Genomic DNA, 27,475 nt, shown 5'->3' with positions numbered 1-27,475 from the left:
TTATTCATACTTGAATACAATTACGTATAGATATTTCCTGGCTCGATAATATTTTTTTTTTTAATTAAAGTAGGTATAATTTATTTTACTTGAACCGAAAGTAAGTCAAAATATTTTTCTTGTAGAAATTGTATAACGCCTGACGTTAATACTCAATCTTATCAAAAATCTTCAAAGCACATAATTATTTTATCTTATTTCGGCATAAGGCTATAAATAATAATCTTCCAACGCAAAACTAGTAAAAAGTCTTCGGAACCCTTCTCATTCCGGGACGAGCCCCGTGCCCTGTAGTGGGTCGGTAATGGTTTGATATGATGATGATTATGCTACGGAAAATAATATATCGTTATAAAAAATACAGAGGTGCGTACCTCTGTATTGTTTTGGAATTATGTGCTTTTTTTTTAAGAAAATAAATATCAGGTGCTTCAACAAAACGTCGTGGAGAACAAACTGCATGCCCGAGAGTTTTCTAAAAAAAAAAAATTATCTCGGTGCTAAATTACATGAAGATCAGTGTACTACTGGTTGTTTAAAATAATTATTTATGGAGGTGTTAATTGACTTTACTCGGGTAACTCTTCAACCTAAACTAATTAAGTCAAATTTTTATTAAAAATATTGACTAGCAAAAGTCTAACATTGTTGACTATGCCAATTATAGGTGGCAAAAAGAAATTCCATGCTTTATAGCTAGACATTGTTCTTCTTATTCTTTTGATTTATGGCTTTTCGTAGTGCCAAAACAGCACAATGTACTTTGTCAAGTAGCTTAGACATTATTAGTTTCCTGAAACAACACTCAGTTGACAGGTTGACAGGTCATAATATGACATTCGCTTGTGTAATTCATTAAAATATGTTGCCGCACTTTTGAAACTTAATTAGAAAATACCTCCTTAAAATATTGACATAGTAAGTATGAACTTTGACATACTCATATTTTAGGAATGACTATTCTTCAGATTTGCCTCATAAAAAACATTAATAAATAAGTTGTAATGTACAATTAATCAAAAAAAAAAGAACGGAGAGATGCACGTATAATTGAAAACACGTGTAATTTTGGCTTGAATCTAGAGTAACATGGGCTACTTTGTGGCCAGAAATTTATTACGGTTCCTACGTCAGAAAGCCTAAGCTACAAGCGATCCAGCGATGATTGGCTATAGCTAGTAGGTTCACGACAAAACAGTAGGTACCTCAGCATTATGAAAGCAATGGATAAAAGTTAATTTCCTAGACATAGCTCGATTGCATTATCAGAGGCGGGCAGTAAGCGCTAAACCTCGATTAAATGGAGTGATTCCCGCGATCCGTCTACCGTCGGATTAACATCCGAAGTCACGTCGTAACACTAATCTGCTTAAATGTCGAAAGGAAACGTCAGATTGTAAAGTGCAGGGCTCCGGGTGGAGTGTGATGCGGCTTAGTCGTACATACCGCCCACTGCACAGCTTTCAATTACGTCTTCAGTAGCAGAGACTATTGTCATTGCAGGGAAGTTTTATTTTTCTTATAAATATTGAAAGGACAGCTTTTTGACTTATTGGGGCAAAAAATTGGATACATGCAGGAGTTACATATGAATATTAGAGATTACTTTGCCACAATACGCGACTGCTAGAGAAATCTTTCAGTTGTATTTTTTTCTCTATATTTTTAAAGCAACGTTGTCGCTTCTCAAAAGATGCGAAGTAGGTAGGAAAAGAGTGAAACAGAGGCCTTAAAATATCGTAAATGAAATGAATTGAATGAATTTCTGCTTTCCATAGATAGAACGAAAAACTTTGTAAATAGAGTGTGTGAGTCACAAACACACACGATAGTTTTTGATAATAAAATAAGTGGGTAGGCAAGTAATTTATAATTCGATAATGAAGTTCAAAGATAAAACCTTTATGATTCTAAATGTGACAAGATTGGCGTTACAGATGCCTGACGTTAGAGGTTTATAAAATTACTCGTATTTTAACATTTTATGCAAACATAAAATATTGAACTGTCTGATTAGTGTCAAATCTCCATTTTAATTAAATTATTATCAAAAACTGAAACTCAATAAAGTATTTCAGTAAAAGCAAATAATTTATGTTCCAGATATTCAAAGTTATCTGCCGAAACCCATAAAGTTTGTTAATTGGTCTTAATTATGCACAAGTTGAATGTTACATCACCCTGAGACCAAAATGGTGGATTAAAATGCAAATGGCATGTAGCAGAAAAAACTATTTAAGGTGTTAAAGAAAAAAGACGGTCAAGTGCTAGACGGACTCGCGCCTTCAGACAGTTCCGTACCATTAAAGCAAATTTAGGTTATATCATAAATATTTTTTTTAAATTAAAGTATTTTCGCATTTATTCCCCCAGTTGTACGGTGTACCACCTACCCATGTAATTATATAAAGTCAGTTTTAATATAGTAAGAAAATATTATTATGAGCGGACCATAAAATTTTGTATAATGCAATAAATCAATCAAAAATACACAAAAACAAAATAGAAATAAATGTAGTGTGATCAGGATTTATGGCACACTTTAATTTTGCTTATGCTGTAAGAAGATTGTAGTATGATGTAGAGGCCAGATTACGCTGGATAGATTAAGTAGACACGCATGTGCGCAGGATAGAGATAGGTAGAGAAATCGACTGGACCAAGCCCGGGCTTACAAAGGGCTGTTGTTCATAAATGCTAACCGTGAGTAGGCTACATGTATGATAAAGCTCTGCAAGGGTTGCGCCATGCGTCGAGATCGCCTAATGTCGCTGATTACGGCGCGCTGTCCGTCGCCGATGCTATCGACGATTGACGCTAAATACGCGCGCACTGTGACAGTTCGAATATCGAAACAATGACGAACTTTGCATTGCGTAACGCCATTTGCGTCCGACTCGCTGTCACTCATTGACGGAATTAAAGCTAAGTGAAAGTTAATTTAAATAACTACATGAACATTTCAAATGAAACATAGGTACCGCACGTGTAATCGATCGTGGAAAACGCATACACAGGGGTAATTATAATTTTATAACTGATTTCAGCTGTTACGTTGATGTTACCGAATAATTCGTAATGTTTCGAAAGTGTAATAGTTATCGAGTAGTGTTACGCGAACCTGAAATCGAACGTGGAAAATTCACGCACCGTCAAGCGGCACGGGCATGTACTTAAAATACCTACATACATATCATAACATCTCGGAATAAAGCCAGTGAGATGTTATTATCTTGAAAGGTATTATTCACATTATCTGACTTAAAAAAAGCGGATCTGATATTATAAATTGTATCACATTTTGTTTTGTTACATTACATTACTTTAAGTAAGGTTTTTTTTAATTATGTTCACCAAATAACAAACTATGGGATTTAAATGAAGCTCAAAAACGGAGTCAAACCACTCTGGCGGGATGACTCTATCTGCTATCATCTCACTGAATAAAATACTTACAACCATAAAAGAGTATGGTAAATAATGACCCTTCGAAACAAATCGCTCTTATTTTCTTGAAATATTATATAATTGGAAAACAGAGTTCGAAAAAAGGAAGTTACCTTGATATAACTTCAATTACTTTTTAAGTAAAGAAATCATAAAAAGTACATTATCTCATTTTATTCCAGAACGTATTCAGGCTATGGGGCGAAAAAATATTCAAACCAGAGCAACGACATTATTAAGGCATTCCAAATGAAGTCATTCTTTAAAATTTGGAATGTTTATGATCGGTTTATTAGGTTTGTATTTCAGGCTCAGTTATGTCTGCATATAATCAACATAACACCGTTTTGTAAGTCGTAATAAAAATGTGTCTTTAATACGATCACATTCGTGACTATATTCTCAAGTAATTCATAAATACTTACATATCTATTATTACTTACTAGGCACAGACGTCGTGTAGTAATACATTTTAAAATTCACAGCCCACAATACGACATAAAGACAGTAATCGGTAAATTATAATTAGGATGTGAATGATAGAGTTTGATGAAGAATTGGTACATATTATTTAATGTTAATAAAGGAACGCCGTTAGCAAAAGCTTTCGTTGTATAATTCCGCAATTTATAATCATTAGTGTTTTTCTGCGACAGGACTGAGAGAGCGGGGTGCGGTGCGGCGCGGCCAAGGGTGCAAGCTAAATTGAGACATCTCAACGTGTGATTGATTGCGAACATGATTGGCATCTCCCAACTATCAACCGAGCGTATGCTAATTTCGATGCTCGATTTTTACGAATTCCATTATATTACAAAACTGTTTTTTGTAGTCGAATACTTAAACATTACACTTGAGCGCACCCTGTGAGAAATATTCGATCTGTCTCATATGACAGCCCTTCACTTGTCGGCGTCGGCGTCGTCGACCGAAAGATACGTCAGTAGGGACTGTTCGCTCTGAATGCTGACCGTTATAATCCCTCATCAAGCGTAACATGTTAAGTGTAAAAGGCATCATTAACGATTACCTTAAAAAGTTAAACCGGAGCAATCATTAAAATCGTAAAATATTGCAAAAAGAAAAAAAAAACAACTACATGTCTCGTTACTCGAGTTTCCGTTGCTACGAAAGTGAACAACACAATGATGTCAGTGTAGCGATAAAAACTAGAGCAAAAAATGCTCTGAATAAGTTGTGCGCTTTAGACGTGCAAGTTACGGTTTAATCGAAGCGAGTTGTAAATCATTAACACCTTCAGTGTACAATGAGAAGATACTTCTATCAATGGCAGTCTCAATGCAATATTTGTGTTGTTTCCTTTTTGAAATATTTTTCTCTTTTTATTTTATTATAAGTTCTGATTGAAATACATGGTTTTTAAGTAAGTTGGCAGACTGTGGCACTCGGAAACCAAAACAATTCATAGAATCCGGGAAAATCATTAGGTTAGCGGAAATTTACCTTTGAATAAATGGCTATTTAAAAGGTATCAAATGACATTCGTATGCAAATTACATTATACACTAAAGGCCTTCTGCAACATACGTCTAATGTATTCCTCAATAGCAACATTTATATTGCAAACTATATAAGCTCGATACTAAATTTATTTTGAGTATAATCACAACAAACAATTATAGTTCATCAATGTACTTAATAGGTTTTAGCGAAATGATTTTGTTATTAAAAAGTTGTAGTTTTATTAAAGTCTACCTTTGTGCATTGCGTCATTAAAATGACTCATAACAATATGTGCTCTTTAGATTATATTTTAGTTGTCTTTTACTTTCTTCATTTAGATAGAAAACCTCTAGATTTCGTCATCATCATCATCATCCCTTGCCAGAATGTTAAATATTAATATAAGATAACGGAACCGCTATATAAAGATGATTTATTGCTACAACGTTATATGATTGATGATTTCTCGTACGGGCGCAGTTCATAAGAACCCCTTTCAAAAGCACAAAAGGATCATCTTAAAAATCTATTTGTCATGCCAAATGCAAATGCAAATAGCTGATAGTGTCGATATATCGTGCGAACTTCTCAAATGAGAGCGGAGTGTATTTTGTACATTATTGAGCTTAATTAGGTGCAAGATCCAATATTGGTTGCGAGAGGACGAAAACCGAGGCCGATGATATCGCAGGCAGGCAAGTGCTGCCAAAACAAGGTCCGCCCGTAGATAATTACAGTCGCACCACGCACGGCTCTCACACCAAATCTCTCTTTTTACAAAATTTTCTCATATCCTCAACCGCTTTACGGCACGCAAAACACATTCGCATCGCGTGTGAATTTTTAACTGTCAGCTACGGTGTATAACAAATGATCATAATTGGCTATTATATACGTACATATTTGGTAATGATTTTTTTTTCAGATTTATTTTAATGAATGTTAATGTAATTTTATTATATGAACTGAGTTTTGTTTTCGCGTTATATATTTACAGAGTGAATGTTTATTAAGTTATTTGCGTGTTTATGCGTGAATAAATTCTCGTAACGTTACCAACCTTGTAGGTTATAATAATACGTTTACATAGCTTGTACATAATATACATTGGAATGTGGCTAAGCTTTTCTTTTCTCATTGAATAGGGCAATACAGCTCGTTAAGGAAACACGATGTTTGCCGCATTAAAATAATTTTATCATAATACAGTGAGATTATTGTTTATAGGGAGCGATATTATCCTGGGAGGCTGGGCCGGCAGCGGACAGCGGGCACCCGCGGCGGTTATTGTGTTCCTATATGGTGAATGTCAAAAGCGTCGTCTTAATTATCGGGCGCGGCCATACAATGCGGACTCGATTGCGGCGAGATAAGCGCTCTATATCTATCGAAGTGGTATTGAATGCTCGCCCGCGCCCGCTCGGACCCGCGGCCCACTTACGGCCTTAATAATAACTTCAAACGTATGTCGCATTGTATTTCTGATTATTCCGATCTAAGCCCATTGAATAGAGATAAGGTGTGTTTCCATTTTACTTCTACCGCGGAAGACCGAAGGAAATGTAAATAACAAGATAGCGTTTCATGATAGTCACATATGTGCGTGCACCTAATGTGTTATTAAAAAAAAGTGCATCAAAAACGCTTTTCAAGTAATAGACAATACACAAATACACCTATGGGAAGTTAGGTATTTCCAATTCTATCGTGCCTTGTAACAATGCCGTGCATATTTGTTATTATCGAAACAAGATTAACTTGATTGGAGTAGGTTTATATTCTGGTTTTTCAAGAAATACTATAAAATTGTTGTTTTAATTCAATTTCTTTGTGTCAACTCTTTGTTTATTGCTCACTTATATCATTTTCCACGGAAGTGGCGGTAAGTACCTAATAGTAATAAACCGAGGGGATTTCCGATTTCCATAGCAAAAAATGTACCTACCTACATCCATGATGGTTTATCTATTGTTGTCTTCAGATAATTATCTTCTCATAGTATATCTAATAACAGAATTATATCACGCTAGTTGTGACATGTTTATGAAGCCAATTATTACACAATAATTTAGATACAGGGTGAAAACGATAAATGGCACGTTTAAATTGTCTATAAATCAGATATCCAAAAACTTTCTAGTACCTAAGTATAAAAAAAATTAACAATTTACTTTCTAGCTAAAACTACATTTAAAAAAGTTATTTAAAAATTCATTTTCTAGTAAATATAAGACTTTATTACTTTTATTTCATATAAAAACTCTCTTACCAAACCGACTCCCAACTTATTTTACGAATATGGCGATCATTCGTTCCATAGTTTCTGAACGTTCAAAATTCTAGTACAACAAAATATATTTTTTTGTTTGTAGTGGATATTGAAACTGTTACATAAAACAACTTATTTCATTGGCAGCGGCCAATATACATAGAATTAAGAACATACAGAAATAGTGTAGGTACACGACTAATATTGAAGGATCAAAAACGACTATACTTTAGAGTATCATTCATACCATAATCATTTCATACCATTTAGCAGATGACAGTAAGTATTTTACCTCTAATGTTTAGAACATTTTCGCGTTCACTATATAATGGGAAAAAGTTTTGAATTAGCAACTTTTCGCAGGTGTAAAGTGAGGCGTCCTTGGGGCGTTTTCACTGTTTTGGACACAATAAACTGCCTACAATAATGGCTGAATGAGAATTCTGTATGATCTTAATTCAATGGTAGTGGACTTGTTTAACTTTAATTACAAATATTTTTATCGATTTCCTTATAAGTTAAACATGTAATCAGATCACATAACTTAAACAAAAAATATATTATGAAAGTGAGCGTTCCGAAGGTGAACATGAAACATTAACCGGGATCCGAGCGCAATGAAACCGACACGAGGCTTCTGTGGTCAGGAGTTGAGTGGTAGCAAAAGGAGTAAGTGCTTTTTTTATTTAAAAGAGAAAAAATACCATTCATTGTTCATGAAAACTACATGAGTACTAAGATACATTTTTAAGTTGGATTTGAACCATCATCCGCAGTGGGTACTTAATTAAATACATGAATCAGTAATACTGATTTTATTCTTGAATGTGCAAAAATCATACGAATGTACCTATGTGCTTTAATTAAAAGCGTCTACGGAGTTTTTAAAATCCAATTTGAAGTGGGCGTCATACCTAACGCCTTGTGTGGCAATAAATATCAAGCACATCAGAAATTAAGGTTTAGTACTCGGCGATACAGGTATTTTGCAACTTTTTTACTTGTCAATTTTTTCATGGTAAAATTGCTGTGCTGAACTGCTAACGCTTTCACTGTTCTAAAAAAAATGATTTTATCTCTTTACGAAAATGTGATTTCTCAAATCTGCTACGATAAATAAATCCAATAATAAGAAACTTCCTCTTTCGATGGGGAACTATGAGTTAAAGATAGACAGGTACGTTATACTTCAATCCAAGATAAAAATCCTATATAAACTAGGCTTAAGGCTTGCAGCGCATTATGAGTTTTTCAGATTATGATATGATAAATAAAATACTTTGTAGGTATTCCAGGTGCTCGTTTTCCTGGTTAAAGAAAAGGTTTCCAAAGATATAGGTTTCATAATAATTTTTGTATGAATATAGAACCACCGATATTAATATGTATATAAGCAAAAAAGTATTTGTTGCGAGATGCGCAATTTAAAAAAAAGCAAAAAAAAAAGCTACTTGATTTCGACTAAGCATAAAAAGTATAGTGTCTTGTTAGCTTTATTTCACTAATTATTGTTCTGCTATAACTGCTCATTAAGGTGAACTTCGAAAAAAAGCTTTTTATTAATAAAGTTTCATATAAGTTATGAACGACTCACTGTAGAAAGTAGACATAAAATTAATAATTATTGCGTTGATTCGCAATAATCATGTATACTTCATTGTTAGTTGAAATACAAACTAAATAGAGACATTACGACGCGTCTGTATATCTGTGTTGTACCACAGATGCCTCTAAAGTGCGTGAAGCTTTCTAAGGTCCAGCAAACATCCGGCTGCTAACCGTTAACTGCATGGCGCAGTTAAATCAAATATCTACTAATGCCTTCTACCTTAACTCGTCGATTGTAAATAATAAATTTTCTAATCGTATCGTCAATATAACATAATTTAACTAAGTCCCTACCAGTAAAAAAATATTAAAACTAAAAGACTAAAATGAAAATAAAAAAACTTTATTATTTTATGTGGATTTCGATAAAAGAGGACCGTTCACATAATGTTATAGATACTTGCTAGGATGTGGGTTCGTAAGTAACGTGTACCACCTACTTGTTATATATTTTCCTGATAAACTAATATTTATTAATGTCCTTTGTTTCCATCCAACTGTCACAAAATCATTGATATCTGTCATTGTTACAATAACTTAAATAATAAAAACATGTATTATTTACTAAATTACAAGACCTTATTAGTTTTTAATAAAATTTATGATTTTTTCGCTATTTACGCTATAGGATAAAAACATTATCTCAAATGAACTGTCTCTTCTAATTATTCTGCTTTAAGACTTTTAAAGTGCCTAATGTGTAACTTGCGGTTATACCATTCAAAGTAAAAAATATGTTATACGTTGGAAGTTATACGTAGGAATAGGTTCGTTAACAAATCCAGAAATGGATGTAAATGATCCTTAGATTTAGGTACACCTTAGTGGATGGTCTATCAGGTACTTAGTAAGTATAATAATAAACGAAACAGTTTTAACTAATGCAATATTATACAGACAAATCATAAAAAGCAATAAGGTGACATTTTTACATCTGAAAAATCATTTACACGTTTAGTTGGTGTACTTATTAACCGGATGTTGACTTACCTTAACAGTTTGATTCTTAAGTGGTTTGTCGGGATCGTGGATGTATTCCAGCGTAATGCCATAGAACTGGCCCTTATTGATATAAGTAATCCGGTCATCTTCGCGCCTTTGGGAACTGCTACTTGCCGTCTCTAGGTGGTACTTGAAGCCGTATGGTGAAAATCTGCAAGAAGACCAAATTATCAGAGAAATGTAAAATCTAGAGTTTACATATAACTCGGGAGAACAGGAAACATTATTATCTCGCTTTATATTATCAAGATGCTTTTGAGTAATTTAGTAGGAAAGCTATTGCCACAGTTTTTTTTTTCGGTATATTACATCTACAAACAAACTGCACGGTAATCCTGTTTTGAAACCATCTAGAAAATGCACGATTTCTTCTTTGTGATACTTATCTACAGATACATGTTCTCGACAATAAAGTTTCCATGAAGTAAAGTAATAAAAGTGCGCAAAAAGTGGAAATCTTAATTGCGCGGCCAGTAAAGCTTGTCACTGGCGTAGTTACATAAAGGCGTGGAGATCCAGTTCGTAGTGCGCAATGAAAACCTGCGTTTTCTCGTGATTTCCTCCGCGTGGTATCAACGGAAGGAAAACCCCGCTAATTTAGTTGCATGCGTTGCGTGCTTCGGGTCGTTAGCGGCAAAGCGCGTGAGTCTTGCGACACGGCGACCAGACTTAGCGCGCGCCTCTCTGCCTTGTCGCCGCCGATCTCTGCCCACGCCCGTGCTGTTTCACGCACCCTCCAATACAACTACTCCAGGAAATAGCAAACATCATTATCAGAGCACTCTATTGTACCACGCCTATGCCTGAGGCCGTTTACTTATGTAACACGATAAAAAGCCATAAATCGTCACAGAAATTTTAATCCACAATAAATCTTTGCGTGGAATTTAGATAGTAACTTAGGTTCGACATAATTCTTGAATTGCAGCTGAACCGTTTCCTAAAGCTCATTGAAAACAATTTGGTAAACAGCCGTGCTGATGTTAGCGATTTGAAGCGAGCAGGGGCAGATAAAGGCGTGTAATGCAAACGCAAGCGGACATTGACGGATCGGTCGCAGCGGTTCTCGCCTATCTGATTCTCTCCAAGTTATTCCAAATGCAATTTCCATTTGTGACGTGACTTTGTATTGTCATTTCAACAATTCTGATTTTCTTTATTAGATAAGTTATAAACTAAACAACGTATACGTAATATGTTAAGTACCTATATACCTTTTTCATGCATATTTGATATTAATATTTCATACCGTAATCTCACGCTCTATACTGTATAGGCTTAAAAAGGATAAATTGTAGCCCACTATCTATTATATAATAATAATCTATAGTAATTAAAATCCAAGAGGGCGTGTAGGCAATTTTGAAAGGAAGCTCAATAAAAACTTAAAGCTTTTAAGGTAGTGTGTCTGTCTGTTGATTATTGGATGGAAATCAGTTCAAAATGGCCACCCCCAATATGTCGAACTGTATTTCTTTTCAAAACTCCCTCAAATCCCTGTATCAAATGAAAGGGTTTGACTAGTTGCATAATGTACACTATATTGAAAGTCAGGGTTTTTTTACATTAGTACCTAATACATTATAAACATGATACCCCGTATCCTTCTTTAAGGTTATGCCTGCAAAGTTTCATTTATAGTAGGTATTCGTTTTTGAGTTAAAAATAAACAAGTATATATTTTATCACCTGGGAAAATACGATACGAACTTACTCAATAATAACAACGTATTGTTTTCGAATGAGCTTCATTACAAATTTCAGCAGCGCAGCGTCCGAAAAAAGTCACTTCCTGCGTGAAGACGAAGGGTCTTTCATGAATAAATCAATCGGTGAGGCGCGGAAATTGATGAGTGCACAAAAAGCCTCGGAACGCGAACAACAAAGTGCTGGCAATAAAAACGCATGCCGATAAGAGTCTTGGCGAGGAGCGACGTCCCGTGGAGTCTGCGTTGCACCGCCAAATTAGATGCGCATAATCTACCCTTCTGTACTTACAATACTATTACTGACCGAGCTTTCGCGCTACACACACCTTGTTAAAAGGACATATTCAAATAGCAGATTAACTGAATATATTGAATTTGGAAAACATTATCCAGCTGTATTGTCCACAGGAATAAAGAGTAGCGACATCCTCTGACTTCTTTTGACTAATAATTGATATGATAAATAATTTATTTTTGCGTATGATTCTCAATACCTGCTGCTCGCGATTGAATGACAAAAACTTTTTTAAACTTACGTAAGTAAAAGCTCCCTTAATAAGGTTAATGCACTGTCGAAATTTCAGAATACTTTTATAATAAATTTGAGGTAGTATTTTATTTTTTTGTTACGATCGGTTCGCAATTACTGTGAAGTTATTAACATCCGTATACATTCTGATGATAGAACACTATTGTAATATAAAGTAAAATAAACTGTTACGATGCTTTATAGGGAGGAAAGTGCGTGCACGTCAGTCGTATCAATCGCTGATGTAAATTTAGGGACCATTGTGCGCCTGACACGAATGCCGAGACTGATGAAACGTTCAGTGCAGAAGACTGTAGCAGTAAAATATATAATACTAGCGACCCACCCCGGCATCGCACAGATAGATATAAATTTCAAAATATATTTTTAATTACAAAAAACTGCTTTTTGTGACCTACATATAAAAGTTAGTATCGTTGTGTTTTTCGTAGGCATTATCAAACTCTACAAAATTTCTCTTGAACTCAATTATATATCTCTCATAGTTAAGACAGCGTTCGTAAGAAAGGCTGTCGTTTGCCCGTTTTTTTCCAACTTAGTTTGCGAATCAGACTACCACCAAAAGAAGGGATAAATTTTTTGGTTTAATATTCCTTTAACACTCACAAAAAACGCAGTTTTCTATCGGCAAAAGAGTTTTCAAAACCGTTTCAGTAGATCCAAAGGTTACCCCCTACTTTACCTACTTTTTCCGTTTTTTACAAAGTGACGTAAGAAACTTCTTAATTAAACTTGATTTGTGTTTAGAACAAGATTTTTGTTTTGCTCAACTTGCAACTGAATCTTTAATTAAATTACTTGGTTTCTGTTGGTGATGATTGTTTTTAATTTTTTTTTATGGTATATTTTAAAAAAATGTTGGTCGCTGCTACTGTGTGTTTTGAAATATAGTTATTAGCTTAAATAAATAAATCTTATGCCTGTCACAAGTCACGTACATATGCAGACTCACCACGACAACAACTCCAGTGGTTAATGAGAACACTTAGGAACTATAATGGCGGGCTGATTGCGGACTCTACGCCGACGGAAGACACGCAGCGTCACTACCATTGCATTTGAGATGTACAATTATTCTTGCAACTAACATAGGAAATATTTTCTACTTTAATATCCGTATCTATGTTTTTACAGGGAGCACTATTAAATTTACCGGCAATCATTTAAATCACAATCAGCTTTCTTGAACAGGTTTAAAACAATAATTTTACGTCTTTAGTCCCGTGACTAAAGGATTAATTAACGCCATTATAAACAGTCAATTTATTTAAAAACATTAACGTGTTAGTTATACAAATAAACTTAGTGATGTTATTTATACTCATAAAGATGGTTTACATTGAATAGAAAATAAATCATTTATGTTGCAATCTGCTAATCTTCGTTCAATTCACAAAAAAAAATACTAAAAGATATCAATTTAGAATTGATAAAATTGTATTAATAATAAAGATATGTTCCTATGTGATGCTCAAAAAAATTCTAGAATAAGTATAATATATATGACAAGCTACTCGTAATAGACTAGAGTTGTAAACATACCACGTTATTGTATCATGTTAAGATTGAAGACACAATGTCAATTTCGATCAAGAAGAAAATACAATAATTGTAAATACAATTATTATCGTATTTTCTACTTCTAGCACAGACATGTAATAGGAATATCTGATATAATTAATTCCTCGGAATAATATGGACAGATGTTCAGATCGCGTGCAAGCAGCAATCCAAGTATAATGCCTTGCATTAAATTTTGCACTTAGAATCTGTCATGAACAAGTATACGAAGTACTCTATAGATTAAGGCCAACGGATACTTACACCGCTTTTATAATGCAGATATCAACTTTTTCTAGATATCTATGTTTAAGTTAAAGATACAGAAATGAAAAACGGTACCGGTAATGTAAAGATCCCATTACAGCAATTAGACAGCTCGGCCGAGTGGTAATCAACAGTGCATACTTAGTTGATTAAGTAACTGCCTTTAAAAAGCTCATTCCTGTTAAACATTGACATGTAAATAAAGTGTGTATCGAGGGCATCCACGGACTAAACCTTTATACTTAAACGGGCAGTAAGTAATAGTACACAATCACAGATGTAAGTGGTGTTTGCTAGATGCCGAGCACTGGATAGTGGAATAGGGACGTTCTCTTATCGTTGAGTACCTAATAACATATGAGTAAGACTTACTCGTACCTTCAAGCGATCGAGTTTTTTCGGGCCAAATGCAAGCAAGTAATTATTAAGATAATAATGCTAATGCACTTATCATGCTGACGACTGTTTCCGCCGCGTCCGCGACGTACCAACGGTTCGTATTACGATTTGTTAAATAAAAGTTTTAACTTGTTTGTCTTCGAGATTTCAATTATTTGTTTTGAATACCTTGTGGTTTGTTTTGTATCTTTATGTTAAACATTAGCTAGTACATTACAGATTCTTAGTTAGAATAGTTTGTTGACTACCAAATTGTTTTTCTTGGATGCCTTTCAAAATCAGTTTTGTGTATTCAAATGGAACTATTTACAGACCCTTCAATCTCACATACATATCATCTCCATTACGTTGACATGATAGTAGATACCTTAACTTGAAACTATAATTCTGGTTCCAGACGCACCGTCATGAATTGAAAAGAGCTATAATTATTATAGTTTATTTATTAATTTCCTAGCAAACCATCCAAAATTTAACATTGGATACGAGACACTTACCGAAAAAACTATATTTAAAAAAAATAATTCCTACTTTAAAAACAACAGCAATAGAAGATTCCAATCTTAGTAAAATAATCAATAACGATTTAAACACTCTTTAATCACACTATGTTACTTACATTTCTTATGTTATCCGAGCAGGCAAAAGGCGGCATGGAAATAAATAAAATAGATTTTCATTATTCAATAGTTGCCTAATAAGGTGCGTGCAATACGTTCATTATTGGATTCCTCAATACAATAAATCACAGCGCGATAATATTTTTTATACGGCAGGAAAGTTTTTGCACTTTGGGCTTATTATTTTACATCATTCATATTAAAAAGTATAAAAATAAGATATGAAATATATTTTATGGAATCCGGAAACGAAAATCATGTAGACTATTCAAAATTACCATTGATTAAGCAGTAATATGTCTAATGGCGATTAATATGGATTTCTCAGAACCCGCGGAATTAATTAATTAAACGCTAAAAGTTGTACTGCCAAGTGCTACATATTCGAGTATAGAAATGAGTCACGTTGGAATCTCAAAGTATTCAGTTACGTATGGAATGTTGTAAATAGTTTTCAATTAATTTGTGAAGGAGCATTTCAAACTCAGTATTTAATTAATCCAGTCCTCCAATAATTCGATGGGGTCGTCGGTTATGGGTTTCTATGATTATAAAAGCAAAACTTTTAAATTAGTTAGTAAATCTACAGGGTCATAAAATTACAGTGAAATAAAGTACAATCAAAATTACCTTGTTACAAGTCAATTAGCTCCAGAGAAATAGGAAATTGTTAATTAACATACACTTTTTGTTGAATTCAACAATCACGAACTTTAACTTAGCACCTCACACACTCACACAAACAAACTGTTTTGGACTCATGCAGACGTGATGGCAATACACATAATCTAATCATTTAAGAAAGAAAATTGCGCGTCTTTTAAAAATTTAACATTCTATTTAAGAGTGAGGTCATTTAAATGTTGGGATATACGAGTATGTAAGACGTTGGTTAGTTATGCTGATTGGCTATGCTCTATATGTTGTTTACGTTATCCATGTATAGATCAGGACAGACCGTTAGACATAAAACTACTTAAGCCTACAGTATATTTTTAATAGATAGGTAACCAAGTTATTTAATACCAGTAAATAACATTATGTTACTACGAGTAAGTATGTGTGTGTTCAAGTCAAAATGTATTTTCGTCGAAAGGGCCGTTTTATCACAGATTGAAGGTGCAAAGTGGTAGGTCAATATCGTTGCACGGGATGTAGGTTGTTTTCATCTATTCACACCAGCGCGTCATGCGTGTAGGTAAACGGTTATTAAATTATTTTTACAATTTACACCGGCCATTCACGGTTTACATTTACGTGTTTTTATCGAAAAGTTTGAAAAGTGATTGACTCTACATTTCTAAGAATTCTTTAAATATGTGTATTTTAATTTTAAATCTTAGTTATAATCTTGCGTAGATTTAGATTTTATCAATTCCAGTATTAATTTCAATACTAATATAATGAATGCAGCATAATACTTATAACGACGAATACGCTTAAATGAAATGAAATGAAATGAAATGAAAATACACTTTATTGTACACCTAACAGAAATTAAATTATAAACAAAAACAACACAATAAGACACAGGTACAATGGGCGCTTACTTTAACCTCTAAACAGAATTGAGTGTCTAAAAATGTGTGTGTGCTTCTTTGCAATATGGAATTTTGTGTACAGCTGAACTTGCACTATTAGACAAGTCTTGTCTACCAACAGACAAGTCAAATTATTTTGCATGAATTAATTCTGTGATGCCTATCAAGGAATTACAGACAAAATACTAATGTTTTCAGTTCAATCACTCTACTAGGTGATCATTTATCACTCTACAAGTAATAATTGGAGAACCTAGCAGATGCAGGTTTCCTGATGGTAAGTGGTAAACCAGAGATAGAGCAACACTTCGTAGAGCATGCAAGATACATAACTTGCAACGTACCGCCTTGTGTCCAAGAACCTGAGCCGTAGGTTTAAACCTCACATGCCATCGGCAACCAACCAAACCTTTAACAATGGTGTTTTGCGGCAAAAAAAGAATGGCGGTACCGCCGGTAGTACTTCCCCGGAATTCCCCTATGTCACAAATATCTCTCCTTCAACAAATAAACGTTGTCGTTTCTACCCAGGTATAGGACGGCGAGTTGGGATGTTTGCATAAAATGTTAGCAATGTCTAATAGCCGATGTTACGAGGGTATTCAAAGTCTCAATGCAAAATACTTACAATTTAGCGATCTGTATCTTGTCAGCATCGTTTTGCCGGCCGAAGTCGTGCCAGGGCCGCGTGCGGGGTTGTGCGGGGGAGTGGTGCGCCGAGGGGGTGCCGCGTCCGTCCTCGCCCACGGGCTGCTGGCAGATTACGGTGTACTCGAACGACTGTATGGGTCATAACATGGATACCTCTTAAAATGTTCCCTTAATCACCAAGCTTTATAATTCTCTCAGCCTATTAATGTCGCTATTGTGAACACAGGCCTCCTCCCGCATAGGAAATATACTTTAAAGGCTTAGACATATGCTGCTCTAATTATAGAGGTCCCGACATTTGAGGGCTGATTGGCACATTCGATTCCCACAACTGGAAAATGTTTGTGTGCTGAACATGAATGTTTTTCAGTGTCTGGGTGTTTATATGTATATTATATATAGTGTATATTATTCATAAAAATATTCATCATTCAACTTAGTACCCATAACACAAGCTAGGCTTACTTTGGGGCTAGATGGCGATGTGTTTATTGTCGTAGTATGTTTATTTATTTAAAAAGAATTATAGTGGATATACTATCTATAGGAAATCGAACCCAAACCTCGCTATCGTTGATATCCTAGTTATAATACAGTTAAAGATATAGCTAAACGCTGGACCAACTAGGCAGTTAATAATTTTCTCTTATATCGAAGGTACATTAGAAATGAAGCACTAAACACTTAGGTATACATCTAGTTACAAAATTATAAAGTAAGTTTGGTAGTTAGTTAGTTTCGCAGCAATTTGGTACGCGACTGAGAGAGAGACCAAAATTTTCACAATTTGCTTTAAAGTAGGTACTTGGTGGTTGTGGATCTCTATGCCTTCTATGCCCTCTATACCTAGTACCTAATTTGAACTAGTTGTGGTTGTGAAAAATTCGCATTAACGTCGCGTAAGAATTGACAACACTGATGCTGTGTAACACTTCTTTAGCACTTTTATATTCACTGGCACAGGATAATAAACATAAACAGTAGGCTTATTTGTCGTAAACTGCATCGCGACCACCCTTGCGAAGCAGCGAGACAGGTTGTGAAAAGCAGGGCTAGTAAGCCAACACACAATGTGAGACTGATATAGACTATAAAAACTGGCCGATATATACTCGTATTCTAACAAAAACATAGTAAGTCATACCGCCACACGCAATATTGTCAATAAAAGTACTGACTATAATGCTTACGTTGCAAACATGCAATATAGCATATTGTCAGTATTTAGCTTATTGTCAATAATATTGCGTATGTGCAATATAGGCCTGCCTCATTAAATGAACATGAATAATCTAAAAAATGATCGGCTCGAAATGTTGACTTTAAAAGCGAGGCTCTTATTAACAATACACTCCTCCAGTTAACAATATTTTTAAAAGATGTTTATTAAGATAATTTTTGAGAACACCATTTATAAACACAATGTGACTACTGTGATACTTTTCATTATTATCCTATTGTAATGTTAAGGATTACTCATACGATTAAAAGAATCATCGAAACGATAAAAAGCTTGGGTTTGAATTACTCTAACTTCATAGCTTAATATTAGTTTATTGTGAGATCGTGATAAACAAAAAAAAAAAAAATTACCCGGCAAAGTTTTGTTATGGTCTCTTCTTAGACCAAGGCTCGTTTGGAACCCTCGTAGCTTTAGGTTTAAGTTGGCGAACGAATTTATCATCATCCCCATACAATTATGTAAACATATATGTATGAAAGCTTTGTAAGTGCCTGTGATAGGCCTACATGAATAAAGAAATTTTGAATTTCAATTACCTACGCTAAAAAATATGGAATGGGAGGATGGCTTTAAAGCTAAAGTTTCAATCTAAAGAAATTGTTCTATAAAATATATGTTAGGTGTACCAATACCAACACTTAGTTTTGTCCTTCATCCGACTTAATTTTTCTAGGCACCTATTAACTAAGGCAAGTTAAGTACCTACTTTAAGTACATGTTTTCTTACTTGATTTATAATGTCTGTGTTTCTTTACTTTTTGATTTAGTGTGTTAAAAAATCCGAACTATTTCTATATATTTCTTTTTATTTCGTTTCCCACTTTTGTTGTTATTCAAAACTACCTGATGAGACAAGTCACCAAAAATAGAGTAATACGGTCTATTGATGTTTTAATAATTCAATTGTTCTCAATTCTATCATTATTTATTATTTGATATTAGTGAATTAAATTCAATCTCGATTTCATAAATAACACCGAGTAATTCCTATTCATCCAATTGAATAAAAAGTATCATATAATTTAAAGTGATTAAAATATCTATTATAGCCGCCTAATACTCTTACTCCTTCTTGCCCTTTTTCTACGTAATGGATTGTATGTATCGGTACACTATTGGATGGACAAATAATATCTTCTTTAACTTAAAGACATGATGGTATGGTTTGAAAAGTTTTTGTTGGTTCAATAACCACCAGCTTGCGTTGCTAAGGGTTAAAGTTTTAATCATCATTTAATCGCAAATGTTGGTTACAGTATCTCACTTATTCAGTGTTGTTACTAATCCACCTAGTGACTTTTATCTTATTTTGGTTTTGGTTACAATCAGTATGACAACCTAATTATAATGTTGATTACTAGATACAATATTGGTAGTTATTTGTCAGAGTGCTTTTCCAAGATACAAGATCCAAATCTAAATTTTGTATAATTATCCTAATTTACCAACAGTAAAAAATTAGGACGTCAATGGTTCAAAGTTTACTTATACGAATATGTATTTCATTATACTTAATCAGGTATAATCGGCATACCAACTATTGTATGTATAATTAATTACTGCAAACATTTACACAACATTAAAAATAGCGCGGTTAAACTTAAGATGTTTTTAAAATAAATTTTAAAAGTCTTTGGTATTTACCTAGTCCTGCAATCTATTTAAAGTTATATCGTCCCATATAATGTTTCTACATTATGTATTCTACTTTGTACATATGCCGCAGACCGCAGTGCGTGAGCACGGACCTGGATAGACAAATTTTTCGTTGTCAAGATTTTACGAGTAAGTAAATCTGATATAGTATCTTAAAATAGTAATTATAGTTGCACATATTAAATAAGTAAGTACCTCTAAGCGTTTATTAATTAGAATTCCAATAAGAATCACACGGATTGCATCTTATTAAACTTGCAGATCCTGCAAAAGTCAGTAATACTTTACCTACGTTACTTACATTACCTACGTTAGTGCAATTATATGTGTAAATTAATTTTGATAATTTTTTTTTTTAATTGGACAGATGTTAACTCCATTCTCATTTATTTTTTTATTTAAATAAATTACTATTATTATCATTTTTATTTTTTTATTTATGTAAAAAAATCAAATTAACTATATAAGATTTGGACCGAAGCAAGATGGTAGTAATGTAAGGCTTAACGCTGCCTGCTGCAAGGTCTGCAAAAGGAGCAAAGCTACAAAACTACAGAAGTACAATAGTCTATCGCTACAAAACAATGTTATCATAAAAAATGCACAGTTAACCGCCATTGGACCTGCCAATGTCATCCACGAGTATCTTACAGCGGGTTCACACGGTTCTATTTTAATTGAATTACTACTAGGTACATCTTATGCGAATTGTGACTTTTAATCTAATGGAAGGAACACCTTTCCACTTTAATTGATTCAAGCCTTTTAAAAGCGCTACGATTTATCAGAACCTGTCGCGTCAAAGACATTTTTTAATATTTCACTTTCGGTCATTAGCTACTAATGTTGAATCAATTTTCATTACGCCTTCAGAACATTGCGCAATAAATGTTAGTCAACTACAATCAAAGCGTATGAACCCTATATAATTGCCGTAGGTATCAGTGCTATCTCACGGCAGTCTGCGATCAACTTAATAGAACAGTTAGTTTGATGGATGTGGAACCTTTTTAAGTGATGTCATAAGATTTTTATAGTGCTTTACAACACATAAATTAAAGATTAAATTGCCTTTAATATATGCAAATTGTTTAAGCAGTTTTTAAAAGAGTATCCCAATTCTTAAGTTTATTTTCATCAAATACTTTTTAGTAGCTAAACATACCTACCTACTCTGCTTGATAAATTCGACGTGATTTTTGAATATTTACTTCGAAACTTTAACTTGCTATCACCGAACAGTGAAATATGCGCAAAGATGAGATTATTTTATGCAAACACAATTTGATAACCATTATTTTCATTAAGACTGACGCCTCGTTGTACCGTGTCTTCGTACTGGAATTTTTAAGTTATTAATCCACCAGTAGCGTGCACTTCAAGAAACTTCTAAAAAAACTGGAGAATAAATTAATAAAGATGCTACTGGAATGTAAGCTGACAAAACCCTGAAAAAAACGAGAAGTTCCAAAATTATTTCTCGTTTTTTTTGAAAGGCTCTTTGTAATTTAGAGTGCATTGAATGTGAATCATTTTCACGAAGATATAAAAAAGTACCTACACTCCACAGATAATATAGCGATTATAAGTAACCAGCTTTCTGATGATCCTTTAATTTTATTGTTGGTAATTTTTTTTGCAAGTTATCTAATTTTCCAGCTATCGTCCTTACATGCTACCCATGTATGACACTCCAGCAGTATTTTATATGACCGGTCAAAAATAAAGAATTCCCTCATTAAAGCGCGAGCATTACTGTTATAAATGATTATGAGACGAAATGTACAATTATTATTAAACAATTTCCAAGAAACTTTAACTAAACATTTTAATTCAAAAAAATTGTGATTTAAGAAAAATATGTATCTTATTAAAATATATATCTTTTCTGAATTTTAATTAAATATAGGTAATAAGATTGAAGTAGCATTTTTTTTATTATTGTTCCAACCAGCTAGTATAGCTAATTTTTCATGGTAGAATCATCTGACTTTTTTGATAATTTTACTTTGCTATTCTGTAGCCTTCAGTATAGGTCTTCAATTAAACTAACGTGTGAGAGTCTCCTTCCTCTGCAGACTGCATATGAACGTTCACCTGAGGCCTCCCAGAGCTTAGAACCTCCATACTACTAAATTCGAAGTTTATACGGGATTGTTATATCATATCATAGCTTTGACCTTCCCTATAAAATTACAGAATTACGCTAAAGCTGATCATCTTCGCCTATACCGTACGCTAAATAGTAAAGCTAGGACTTAGGACTCACAATATCAAATCTTCGATCCTTAAACTTAGTTCCGGAAAGTAGGTACCTAATAAACTACCCTTTTCTCTATAAGGCCTATTAATAACGCTATAATTTTTAAATGCAATATTAATTTAAATTTTAAGTTAGGCGACCTTATCAATGACTCTGCCCCTTCCCCGTTTGATATTTGTACAAGTAAATTATGTATAGTTGACTAGTTAGTAATGGTATTGATTGCTCCCACCCACAGGTTCCACTCAAGCATAATCAAACAAGTCTGTACCCTATTGTATTCGAAGACGCAAATGAGCAGTAGGATAAGAGAACGAGTAGTTAAGTAGACTGCCCCCATAAGTGGTAAATAGCAAAATGATAGAGCCCGTGACTTCAGAAATGCCTATTTCTTGAAGGGTATATGGGCAAAATATGGAATGCTTCTAAAACAACACTTTGTGAATTTAAATATTTCATATTTGGAAGCCAATAGCTTTTCTATTATAAAAATCAATAACTGGAACTTTAATTTATTCCATTAATTGTAGGTTCACTCAAAAGCCCTTTGCAGTTTTATATTTGCCAGTTCAGCTTTTGACACTTTTTAAACAAACAATTATAATTCTGTTTATGATTTATGCATGATGCAAACATACTACACGGGGAAGTCTTAAAGTCTTCAACAGTGCAATTTGTTTAAGAATTAATGTAACATTACTTGTTCCCTTCACATGACATTTGTTTTCCTTCTACTACCACAACTAAGTTTATTTCACACAACCTACGTACCTACTAATTTTTTTCTAACTTGTCTTATTATGTGGACAAACTTATGATTTTCTTTTTATGTGAAATGTTTTTCAAAAATCATTATTTTTTAAATTTTAGTTTCGTATTTTTCGTTTTTATTATTTGTAGAAATAATAAAAAGATTATATCTAGTTACTACATTTGCATACATACATTACAAAATTCTTATAAGAGCCACTGTCTTATAAGAATTTGGTTATGTATGTCAAATTATACACTTCTGTAAGATATTAATGTAACTTTGTTTGCGACACAATGATAGATAAAATAATTAGATTGACACAGTGGCTAGCTCGTGAACGCCACACCTAGGAATGACAAGTCCTTCAGACCCACTTAGTTTGCAGCCTGATTATACAGGAGTCACGTCAATTTGTTATTTTAAATATGTTAGCCATTAAGTTTACGACTAATGCCAACCGTTTCTGTACGTGTCGCATTACTGAGCTGACGTTGCGTCACGACTATTGTTCAGTGATAAGTACTTCATCAATAATAATTATGTAATTACTGCAATTTTTATCTAATAACAACGCTAATTTTGAACTTAGTGTAATGGCTACTCAAAGTACTAATAGGTTACTGTGTATACCATTTGAAGAATCTAATTAGCTTAATATCCAAGGTTGCTAATATCAGCTTTTGTGGGTGTATAATCATGATTCATATTCGGAGGTAATTGGTTTTTTTGTCATATTCAGTGCGATTAAATTTAAATTATTCTCTAACTAAATCAAATATAAGGTAATTCAAAGGAAAATTTACTTTTAGATTTTGTTACAAATTGTTACGGTAACATAAACTTTGACTACAGTAATCTAACACTAAACTACAGTAGTCGAAGGGTTATACTGTACAAAATTATTTAAGATAGACACTCGGAGAAAATTATATACCTTCCTAGCAAGATCAAATTTTGAACATAGATACCATACAAATTATTGTGCCTATATAACTAATCTACATTTATCTACTTATATAAAATTAAGAGAAACAGAGCGCAGGAGGGCTTTCGGAACTGTATTCATAATAAAATTAAGCATAATATTTGTAAGCGTTATGTTTATGTTCTTATGAACAAGGTACATTATGAGGTAATTGCAAGACATCTAACCGAAAATTTGAAATGTGTAAAATAACCACCCCAATTAACATTTCCAATAATGTATGCGATTACATTCCCGCCAACACATAAGACTAATTAAATCTAAATTTAAACTTATTGATGTCAAAGCAAGTGTAGAGTGTAACATGTGTGTGTATGAGGTGAAAAGCCCGCCCGCCCGCGCCCTTGTCTCTTGTAGCACCGACCTGCTGAACGGCGGTATGGTCACGGGGAGTGACCGCGTCTGCGCCGATACCGCTGTCCGGTGAAGGCAGATCCACGGTGAGTCCTGCGGCCGCGATTACACTCTTGCTATGGTATCGAGGCGCCGAGTATCGATCACCGAAAGCTGAAGCTGACGCCGACTCGGTGTCACTGTAGGGCGGTGCAGCTCTCTGCTGGTAGCCTTCGCCGACGAAGTATTCTCGGTAGTAAGGCTCGCCGGCAAAGGCCGTTGTTTGGCGCGAGTACTGATCGCCGTAAGGTGTAGGACTGGGGGTGCCAGGGGGCGCAAACATTTGCGCTGCGTACATTGCCGCGTCCGGTAGTAGCGAGCCAGCGGAAGAGGCCCGGGACGGTACCGGAGATGGCGAAGCCGCTTCGCCCGACTCGCCGACCGCCACCTGCGGACACACGCGCCTGTTACACGCGTTCTCCCACGACAATTGTCCGCTTCGCAAAGTCGACGCGTACATGCCGCGTCGAGACACAACCACCGATTCACGTACACTAGGTTCTTTCTATTACAACACAGTCACGATACAAGTAGTACATATAATCCTGATATGTCAGAGGGTCCTCGGAATCACCTAAACGGACATGCACCGGGCGGGCAGCGCTGGCCGGCCGTGCTAGGGCGCGGGCGGGCGCGGTCAGTGAGACTCGAGCGGGATGCTCGGCACATCGTACGCTAGCGATAAACAATACATGAATAACCGGTAAGGAAAGTGTGTGAGTGCGTGCGCGCGCGACGGCGGCGTGCGGACGTGTGACGCACCTTGTGTCGCGGCGGCTTGAGCGCGTGCGGCTCGGGCTCGTCGACCACCTTGCGGCTGAGATCCTCGGGCTCGCGCTTCACGAGGCCCGCGTGGAGCAGGCCTGAGAGCTCGCCCAGCTCCGCCCCGTGCGCGCCATTGGCCGTCTTCGGTGCTCCGCCGGCCCTGCGGAGGGGAGACGGGTGTGATTGGCGACAGCGACAATGCGCGCGCGCCGCTACTTCTACGACCGACCTCGTTGAGCGCGCGCTATGTCTACCGTGGACTCTACATTTCTCGCTCTATGTGTGACCAATTATATTATAATCAATAATATTTTAATATCTGTATTTATAAAAAAAGTCATTAACGAAAATAACTTGATTTATGATATATCGTCCAAATTATTTTATTAAATTGGTTCCTCCGAATGATAGATAACAATATTTCAAAATTTATTAATGGAATTCTGTGATTTTTTTTACTTAAATTAGACTTACCTACGTATGATAAAATCTGGTTTATAAATTCATTTATATAAATGCCTACCTATTTGGAAAAAAAAAAAAAAATTAGTTTATAATGGGTAGGTAGGTAGTATATACTGTCCATATAAATTAGTCGAAATATCTAGCCGGCTAAAGTTCACCTAAATTTTCAACTTTATTCAAGTTTTGAAAGATATTAAAGTTATATTATTAAAACCATTTTTTTATTAAAACGAAATGTTTCTTAATTTTCGTAATAGATAGGTACATATGACACCTTACGCAGTACAGGGTAGATGCATATCCAAGATGCCGAGAAGCTGGCTCTAATAATCTTAATTACCGATATAATATTTATGTAACAACCTCCAAATAAGGTCTATAGAAAAACCTCGATCGTTTCCTGCTGAAAAATAACTTAGATTATGACGATTGAGAAGAATACATTGTAGCAAAACATAGAAAGTCTTAGGAACGTACGTACTAAGTAGTTAAACGATATAACAAATTACTTATTTTCGAGGCTTAGTTTTGACGTTTATGCTGTGGAGAAAATTAGGTTAACGTTCCACTCGTTCATAAAAATATGTTTATCGTAAATTCCCCCCATTATTTTCCAACCAAACCCCTAAGATGATACAATTCAGTAGGTGGATCACCTTTGAGTATACCCCGTGTCAGAGAGCACATGCCCCCTCTCGAAAGGGATTTAGAGAGAGGATTTCAGAAGATAAGTTAAGGTAAATAACCGGGACCGATAGCCTAACTTACGCTTCGAGACACAGTGGTGGACCACACGAATTTCCTAACTACGGACTGAGATAAAAATGAAGAATTTCTTGATAAAAAAACACATTGCCTAACAATTTCGCCCGACCTGAAAATCCTGTAATCCGATGCAAACTTTCAGCATTGAACGCAAAACCTTAAACTATACCTGTATAGTACGTTTCTGTGACCTCACAGGAACGTTTCGGTACAATAACTTACTTAAGTGATATGTGAATTTGCCAGGTTAAAGGCTGTTTTTATTTGAATCAAATAACCAATAATCCGATAAATCGAACACCCGCAGATTAATCAAAAACCAGATATCCATATCTACCGGGAAATGGGAACAGGAAAAATATAGAACTGAGGAACTGTTTGACGTTTTGAAAATTGTTACATAGGAAATCGAGTCGGTTGTATAATCAGCCTTAAAGCAATTATGGTGTCAAGTTTGTTGTTGTCATCTTAAAAAAATACATCGTTAGGTTACAGCAAACCAAAGCTTATAATATAGGTAATATGCCACTAAATTCACTTCAACATTTTTCTTAAAAGCATTCTGCTGCTTAGGAGCAGCTAGAACAATAAATTTAGTTAATTATGTAATTATGTAGTAGTTAATAACAATAACTCGCTATCGGTAATATACATCGGACGCGCAAAATATTTATCGATTATCTTGCTGATTCTGCGGCTGTTGCAGAAGTCTGTGATCAACTTTACCTTAACAAACATTCGATGCAACCACGGACAACTCACTTAGACCTGTTGCTGTTTAACAATACCTAATTAATTATACCTTTAACATTTTGACGAATTCATTCAATTTCACCTGGCGCAGCGGGGAGCTCTATGATTTAAATTTGTAGGTCCCAGTTTCTATTCCCAGCAAGTGCAATTTGAGAAAATATTTTCTAAACTGGTCTGGTCTTGTGGGAGGCTTCCACCCTATCTACAAAAAGCCGCTAAGCGATTAAGCGTTCCGGTACGATTTCGCGTAGAAACCGATTAGGGGTATGGGTTTAATATAACTGCCATACTCCCTGGCAGGTTAGCCCGCTACCATCTTAGACTGCATCAATACTTACCATCAGGT

At 34.8% G+C, this 27,475-nt stretch overlaps 1 protein-coding gene across 5 annotated transcripts in view; it reads right to left on the bottom strand.

Moving 5' to 3' along the window:
- LOC120629234 (protein grainyhead) overlaps positions 1-27,475 on the bottom strand; it is a 131,474-nt gene that overhangs the window by 24,718 nt on the left and 79,281 nt on the right. For 4 of the 5 annotated variants that reach the window (XR_005658983.1, XM_039898106.1, XM_039898126.1 and 1 more), the window contains exons 4-7: positions 25,144-25,306; positions 24,353-24,769; positions 17,065-17,216; positions 9,779-9,941 (exon numbers count right to left, since the gene is read on the bottom strand). Coding sequence is in view for 4 of the 5 variants with exons in the window: in XM_039898106.1 (XP_039754040.1) it covers positions 9,779-9,941; positions 17,065-17,216; positions 24,353-24,769; positions 25,144-25,306 (895 nt within the window). In the remaining variant the exon portion in view is untranslated. The remainder of the gene's footprint in view (positions 1-9,778; positions 9,942-17,064; positions 17,217-24,352; positions 24,770-25,143; positions 25,307-27,475) is intronic. The other variant, XM_039898135.1, reaches the window with a different exon arrangement.

This window comes from Pararge aegeria, chromosome 2 (assembly GCF_905163445.1).
Source record: "Pararge aegeria chromosome 2, ilParAegt1.1, whole genome shotgun sequence".
In the NCBI taxonomy this organism is placed as follows: Eukaryota; Metazoa; Arthropoda; class Insecta; order Lepidoptera; family Nymphalidae; genus Pararge; species Pararge aegeria.
This window is presented reverse-complemented; position numbering and strand designations above follow the sequence as displayed.